Source organism: Austrofundulus limnaeus, unplaced genomic scaffold (assembly GCF_001266775.1).
Source record: "Austrofundulus limnaeus strain Quisiro unplaced genomic scaffold, Austrofundulus_limnaeus-1.0 Scaffold58, whole genome shotgun sequence".
Classification (NCBI taxonomy): domain Eukaryota; kingdom Metazoa; phylum Chordata; class Actinopteri; order Cyprinodontiformes; family Rivulidae; genus Austrofundulus; species Austrofundulus limnaeus.
Window position 1 is genome coordinate 1,493,315 of NW_013952460.1, and position 8,218 is coordinate 1,501,532.

The window sequence follows — 8,218 nt, forward strand, 5'->3', positions numbered from 1 at the left end:
CCACATGTGGTTTTAGCTCATAAAGTCCTGCTGGAGTTGGTCCTGCGTCTCAACGATGAGCAGAGGGTTTCTGCGAGGGCTGAGCTCTAAGAAAGCCCCCCCACTGCTCCTCCCAGATGTTCGTCCCTCCTCCTCCTCCTCCTCCTCCTGTGAATGCCGAGCGTCTGCAGAGATCCTCAGCTCCTCTGTTAAATGTTCCCCCAGCTCCTGGATCAGCTGCCTGCAGCCCCCCGAGTCTGAGCGAGGGGCGTCCGCTTTCAACTGCTCTGCTGACGAGAGTGTGCTGGAGAGTGTTTGGGGGATGGGAGAGGCAGGGGGGCTGTCTTTACATGCCTCTCCTCCTCCTCCTCCTCCTCCCTCCTCTGTGGATTTGGAGCAGCCTAGTCCTTCAGTCTCAGGATCCTCGCTCTCGCTGGATGACTCGCTGCTGCTGCTGCTGCTGCTGCCACTGCAGGATTCAGACGTGTCGGCGGCTCCCTGCTCCTCTTCCATCACCATCCTGGCTGCCTTCTCCAGCTCATCCAGCTCCAGCTCCAAGTCTCTTTTTTGCAGCGAGGCTTTTTGTAACGAGGCGACCAGCGCCGTCACCTTCTTGGACCTTTGGATGGAGAGTGAGAAATGGAGACAGGTTAGGAAATAAGAGCTGTGTTTTCCTCTCAATAAAGACAACACAGGAATAAAAACCTCGTCAGTTCTGTGTTCAGATAAAAGCTTGACTCCTGACTTATTGACTCTCATTCATTCGTACTGAAGACATAGCCACAGGATAACCATCTACAACTCTAATACCCATTAAGCAAATCCCATTGTCATATGAACGCTAAGTAGACGGTGATTTGCAGMGGCGATGGGGGCTCAATGAAATATGGAAATATGGATGTTTAATAACGGAATAAGATGAGCTCTGCTGATACAAGAGGCTTGGGATCTTTTTCTTGCTCTCCCTGCAAGAGGTGATAAGAGAGGAGGGGATATACACAGAGGAAGACACTTCCTCGAAGAATACACGTTTACTTCTGCAAACAGGGAAATTAAAGCAACTGTCTGAGAAGAAAAATGGTACAAAATAGAGAAAGCGGCATTTCAGATTTCACAAGATGCCACTTCAAATCTATTGTTTATATTCGTGATATTTTTGGTTCAAAGCATCTCCTGGATGCCAGCGGGAGAAAAACATCCAGCAGTCTCAACGAACAACCAACACTTTGCCTGAATAATTCCCGCAGMCTGAAAGAAACCCTAAAGGGGCTAAAAAGGTTGTAGTTGATTGCAGTCCAGTCGATAAAAGTCTAGACAGGGAGTGACTGCAGGCTGTGGCCCCGCTCCACTGTTTAACGTCTCCAGAGATTAAGAGAATGTCCTCATTAGGCAGGAAACTTCTCCGTCCTGTCACTTGAGTTTTACTGTTGTGTCCCCACAAACAACTCAACAGACCGTTGGAGGTGTGAGGTGCTGTTCTCCTGATGAATGTCCTCTTAAAAGGCCTTGTTTGTGTAACACCATCAGAGTGTGTGTGTAGGTGTGTGTGTGTGTGTGGAGGGAAGGACCCTGACTGCACACACACACACTGGAAAAGCCTGCTGAGCTGCCAAAACCCAAAGTGGTTGCTATTCAGCGCTCAGCGTGGATGGGGCATGGGTACCACCCCCGTTTCTGTGGTGATTAGGCAATGACCTTTGCGGGTCASAGTGATTCAGACCATCCATTCAGGGTCCGAGTAAGTGTGCGATGGTGTGTGTGTGTTGAAAAAGCCACTGCTCCCATTCATGTGTGCACACACTCTGCTCCTCCTGCCCTCACTGGTCCAATTAAGCCACTGCTGAGCACCAGGATGYTTCCTCATTACTGTGCGGTCCTAATGAGTTCCCTGTTCTGGTGAATAKTGTTTGTGCAAGCAGAGGCTGCGCATTCGACAAAAGACCTGAAGAGGGACTCTGTAAACACATCTTATTCTTCTGGTGTTTTATAGAAACACACACACCTCTTCAGCAAGGCTTAAAAAAGGAGGAAAATAAAACAAGTGGAGGGAGGGGTGGGGCACAATGGGCCTCATGCAAGAACCGTTCGTACGCACAGATTTGTTCTTMAGTTGTGCGTACGAGTGRTTTAGGAGAATTTGTGGCATTCACCAATGTTTTCGTATTCTAAGATTTTTTTCAGATACGAACAAAATTTACGAGTGGTCCAGACCTGTCGTATATTTTACGAGCAGTCAGTCTGCTCTTATCCAGACGGGTTTTCTTCACTAATAACTTTATATTTCATTAGTTTGAAGATATTTTGAGTTGAAAATAAATCACACTCTATAATTATGTTGACAGTAGGCTATTCTGCTTGAATTAGAGTTATAATTTTAAATGTAATAATTTAGACTAACAATAAATTGTCCGTTCGTCCGTTTTCCGCCGCTTATCCGGGATCGGGTGCGGGGGCAGCAGCAGAGAGACCCCCTCTCCCCTGCTACACCTTCCAGCTCGTCCTGGGGGACTCAAGACGTTCCCAGGCCAGAGGGGATACATGATCAAGTCCAGGATTTTCTCCAAAGTGCCAGACTTATTTTAAAAACATTTTAAAATGCTTATTTCAGAACAGCAACTGAGACCACCTGCGCTGCGCAGCGCGCTGGGGGGGGGGGTACGGTGCGCAGCGCTGCGCTGTGTCTTCTGAGTAAATGAAAATGATTTAACACAGTTGTTTATACTTTTAGCAGCTCTTTTTATCCCACAGCTGAGCTGCTAAAAATGACAGATTTTCTTGTCTGGATCTCTGACAGACGGACTTCAATCTCTGAACTTGTAAAGTTCTCGTTCTTTATAATTTTCGCTGTCATTTCTCATGAATGAATGGACACTTCCTGGTATGTGAGGCAGGAAACATAGCCTTATATGGTGTTTTTGGGGTGGTAATTATGTTAATCTCCTCTCGCGTGCACGAACAGCTGGATAGAACAGGTGTAATTTACGCAGCTCATTTACGCACGTTTCCTGAAGATAGAAGAGTTTGTTGAATCTGACGTGACATGTTCGTACGAACCCTTTGTACGAACAAAAGTAAGAGAAATTTAGGATAAAAATACGAACATGTTCTTGCATGAGGCCCAATGCTTTTATCCTTGTRTCTATCTTTACCCATAGATGGGGAAAATTTCTTGATAGAGGTAGAATTGGAAAAATGAGGGAGTTATTATATCAACTCAAAACCCAGCAGAGAAGTTGGAAATTATGTCCCATCAACCACTCTAAAAGTAGGGAAAAAATAGCTTTTAAGAAGCTCCCTGAGTGTTAAAGGTGATAAGAAATGACAAAAATGTGTTTTATTGAYGTGGTTGTGATCTTTCTGTTCTTGCACCGCCCCCATAAAACTGTTTTTTTACGTCTGAATTATTGCCTCGCAGGGAAATGTGCACTGAATGGTTGTTTGTCTCGTTTGTCTCTATGTGTCTCTGTGATGGACATGCAACCTGAGGTTGTAYCCTGMCCCTCGCACAGTCAGTGCTGGACATGAGCACCAGTGACCCTGAGAGGAGGAAGYGGGTACAGATAATGGATGGATGGAAATGTGCATTGTGTGATTGGTCAAAAAATCATGAGCATGTTTATGTAGAGAAGCATTTGGCGTGCACTGTTCTCATTCTGCTGTTCCACTGGAGGACCAGCAAAACCTACAAATACAGTAGGGCTGCGCGGTATACTGTWTGCGATAGACTGAARTTGGCCTACGGTAGAAATTTACCCTCTWCCGTCMTATCRTCATTACGTCATCACACAYGTCAGCAGGGCTGCGAGTGCAGAGACAACTGAGCAGGAGGTGTTCGAAATATAAAGAAGAAATATAGCATTTTAAAACACGTATAAAGAGAATAAATCCTCAAAATTTCCCCCTCCTCTTGTAGAAAAGTTACGTCGTGACGCAGGATCATTTCCTCCCTCTCGCTGCACGTCGCTCAGAGCGAAGCTTTAACAACCGTTGTTTTTTCACACCCGAGTTGTTGGAGGAAAAAATAGCTTTTTACGTATTGCTACCCACAGAGATGATAAAACAAGATGCGGACGTTCGTTCAGTCATAAATCCATCTTGCTCATGTAACATGTGCTTCTGCTCTGATGATGAAGATGAGAGCGCAGCGGAGCAGCAGTGGGGCAGTTCAGCAGGCAGAAGCTCATTGTATGACAGGCAGATATTACATTTATTTGGCTTCACCACACTTATATTCCAGTTATCTGAAATTGTTTTATGACAGGACTATGTGCAGCTTTAAGCCCCTTAAGGTCCTGTCACACTATAACATTTTAGGCAACATTGAATTTTTTATGTCTAAATGACTAATTTTACTTGAAGTACTGGTTACATCCACTTTATTTTGATATTGTTGAAAATTTGAAAAATGTTTTTGTTTGTTGTTGAAAGTGTTTTACAATATATAAAAAACATTCTTCTGTTGTGTTCATTTACACTACAGCAAGAAAACTGGGTTTGATTATGATTACAGTTTTCTGCAAAATAAATGCTCTAAAAATTACATTATCTTTGCTTTTTATGATAATTTTTTACAGCAATATATACCCAAGGGATCCAACTTATACCATGACATGAATTTGAGGTCATACCACCCAGCYCTAAAATACAGTCAGATAAAACGTATAAGGCTAGCAGTCAATGAACTTGTAGTTGATTAAACGTTTGTGCACAGTGGACACGGGACAGAGACAGACGGCTCTCCATGGCTGCACAGAGCAGAAGGGGGTGTGTCTCTGTCTGGCAGCATAGAAACACTTTCCTGCATCAYCTGTCAGAAATGGTTGTGGACTCTTGTGTGTTGAATTTGCAAAGTAGCGCTTCTCCTCAGTTCCAAACCCTCTTCCTCCACCTCCTCCATCGTCAAACGAAAATAAACATCCACTTTGCCAACTGTGGTCTCACTGTGTTTGTGTATAATGTTTGCTGCAGAGGAAGGGCTTCGTAGGACTCTCCCCCAGATTCTCTTCTAGTATAAAATGTCCATAGGAAAAGGAATGTCTCACAACCACATTAGCACGATCAAATGTCTCACGTCTCTTTAAGCTGCTCCAGCTGCCACTCTCCTACAAACAGCAGTTGTTGTACCTCATCGGCCCAAGGGTCAAACACAAAAATGAGCCCAAGTGCTGCAAACCCTGCCCCTCACAAGTGGCACAAGTCTAGTCAGCACAAAATGACAGGTGCTGACCAAGCCTGGCTGTTAATTCAATAGAAAAAAGCAAAAGATTTTTGTCCCTAAGGGGCAATTAAACATACAGACACAGTAAACTGAGACATTTGGCAATAGCGCATTTTTCTTGGGTGCAACCAACATACTCAGCTCTACTGTGCTTTGCACAAATGCATATTCCTTACAAATGTGGCACCATTTAAAAGGCAATTTAACAGGCACTGCAATGGCATAAGATGTATTTGTTACAAAAAAGAAATAACCTACCAAACAAATTTCACACTGCAGTCAGATAAACAGTGTGGAATGAAATCTTATAAAGATGTGTAATGGTAAATGGTAYTGAACTTATAGAGTGCTTTTCAAGTCCCTCCGGACCCCAAAGCGCTTTACACTAACAGACATTCATCCATTCACACTCACATTCACACACTGATGATGGCAAACTACACTGTAGCCACAGCTGCCCTGGGGCGCACTGACAGAGGTGGGGCTGCCATGCACTGGCGCCACCAGACCCTCTGACAACCATCAGTAGGCAAGGTGGGTGAAGTGTCTTGCCCAAGGACACAACGACTGAGATGGCTGGACGGGGGACCGAACCAGCGACCTTCCAGTTCCAGGACGACTCCCCTAACCGCTCCGCCACAGCCGCCCCCTGTACATGTACTTGTTAAAAAATAAGCAATGTTTGTTACCCTTTACCTGTGCAGATCTAATACCAGTTAATAATGACATGTGAATGTTTGAGTGTGCCATACAAAACCATCTGGACACAGCTGTGGACTGATTAGCATTTTTAATGTGCCTCYGACAGGCATCAGCTAAGCAGTGCCCTCTGGAGTCAGAAGGTTGTGTGTTCATATCACGTCGGGGTCACCATATTCTTAAATTCTAAGTTGCTTCTGAATAAAACCAACAGCCCTGGTGAACAAAGAAATAACTGCATCCGATGGCAGAAGAAAGTCACAACTGAAAATCCCAGAGCMCCAAAGTGACAAATTGTTTTTCCAAAGAGTAGAGGACATGAGGAYGTGACTGTGACCTTCACTGATGAGGATGATGAGTGTGTGCAGCCCATGAGGAGCCTGTTTAGGTCCCGGGCTCTATAAAAGCTATGTGAGAGCTTCCTGTAGCAATGACGGGGCAGAGGAGCCTCCTACAGAACAGCCACTTCAAACACTGCCTTGTATTCTCTTTCCCCCGTGGGAAGTCATTATTGAGTTAGCGTTGGAGAGGCGCGCTTGTTTTCGCTCCCCTCCCTTGCACTGTGGTGGGAGAAGCTCTGCTTGTGGTGAACACAAAGGCTCCGTCCGGGAGGGGGAGGGATAATGTTGTACACAATCCGGTCATTACTACACCGCTGTTGTGGCTTGCCTTCATTAAACTGTGGAGGGGTGGCTTTTTCAAGGTTGGAAAACTTCTGGCGAGACAAAGACGCCTCCATCTGCCAAAGTCTTTGTGTGAGAATGGGAAGAGAGAACGYATTTGTGTATGTGTGATGCTTGTGTCTGCGCAGCCGAGCTAAATTACAGTCTAACGTTTCTTTCATCCAGCCTGTGTTCACTGAGAGCAACTCATTCATGGAGRTTGAGTCTGCGCTCTTGAAAACATGTCAGATAAAGCTTGTCCTCGGATGTATAAATCAGTGTAATATAAGTAACAGAGTCCCTCAGAGAGACTCGTAAATGCTTCATTCACTCTCTGAAGGGGATAAAGGCTGCCAACGGGGAGCTGCAGTCCTTGAGTGTGACTGAATACTGGAGCRGTTTGACACACTGAGAAGCATTCTAGATATGACAAATGTAAATGTGTTTACCTAATGAGACAGTATTTAACATCAGACCTAAAGCTGCCACAGAAGGAGCCACTGAACCTCTAAAACATTAGCAGAGTTCAAACAACTGTCAAAGGACTTGTCAACATATTGGTTTATCTGGGAGAAACATTTCCATTTTAGCTCAGCAGATCATCCTGATTTATGGTGATGCTCATCTCATTAACCTCAAGAACCACAAACCCTAAAATCTATAATATTTACAGCTCTGGAAAAAATTAAAAGACCACTGCASAGTTTCCCTGTATTTTGTGGAAAACGTTCCACSACATATTGATTTCTGAACTCTTCCYRAGTTAAAACATTAGTGTTTGTTTTTTTTTTTCATAAATGAATACGAACTTATTTTTTGTGCATATTTCAGGTCTGAAAACGCAGAATCTTTGTCGTCATTTTGATCATTTCTCATTTTCTGCACAAAAATACTAAATTTTTGCTTGGAATTTCAGACATGCTGTCAGTAGTTCATAGAATAATAAAGAGTAAAATCATATAAACTGATCATTTTAAAGTGATCTCAATTTTTTCCAGATGTAAATTCTCCAAGAAACTTCTTCAGTCTGGGGAGTTTCAGGTTAAACTCAGTCTTATAAGCAATAGCTTCACAAAAAAATAAAAATAAAAATAAATGTCCGGTTGGCTTTTCTGGACTGTGACGTCAGTCTTAAGGGCTCATTATGGTCGATCGGCAGCCAACCGGATGATGCGCGGTCACATGGTTGCTCGGCGTTAGTTTTCACACACACCTTCTAAAGCTTCTGAGACACACCATGTCGAGCTCCTGGGAAACCCCTCCTACTGTGGCATAAGCCATTGCACGGGGTTTCTTCCTGCTGGAGTCTAACAATGCGGAAAATGAAAAAATGAAAAAAATCCAAGACCTGACGTTATTTGTCCACAAATCTGCCCCGCTTAAAGCTCCACAGTTTTTATCAGACAGATTCCTCCGTACACAATGTCAGATTTATCTGCATCCATGATTTCTGCCGTTTGACTATCTTTATAAACGTCTGCATCCGGGTAAAGCAGTTGGCTTCTGGAACCAAGTATTTTTTAATTTAATTTTTTAAGCGAGTGGTTGAAGCAAAATGCAGTGTTGGAGAGCTTTCAGCATAAACAAACACTCCCACGAACTTCTGACCGATCATACAATAAGTTCTTATGTGTGTGTGTGTGTGTGTGTGTGTGTGTGT

At 44.0% G+C, this 8,218-nt stretch overlaps 1 protein-coding gene across 2 annotated transcripts in view; it reads right to left on the reverse strand.

The window, feature by feature from the left end:
• Nucleotides 1–6: 6 nt before the first annotated feature.
• The window catches only part of shq1 (SHQ1, H/ACA ribonucleoprotein assembly factor), a gene marked incomplete at its 5' end in the record, with an annotated part of 52,815 nt that continues 44,603 nt past the window's right edge, over nt 7–8,218 (reverse strand). For both annotated transcript variants that reach the window (XM_014009477.1, XM_014009476.1), the window contains 1 exon segment: nt 7–598. In XM_014009477.1, the coding sequence (XP_013864931.1) occupies nt 13–598 (586 nt within the window).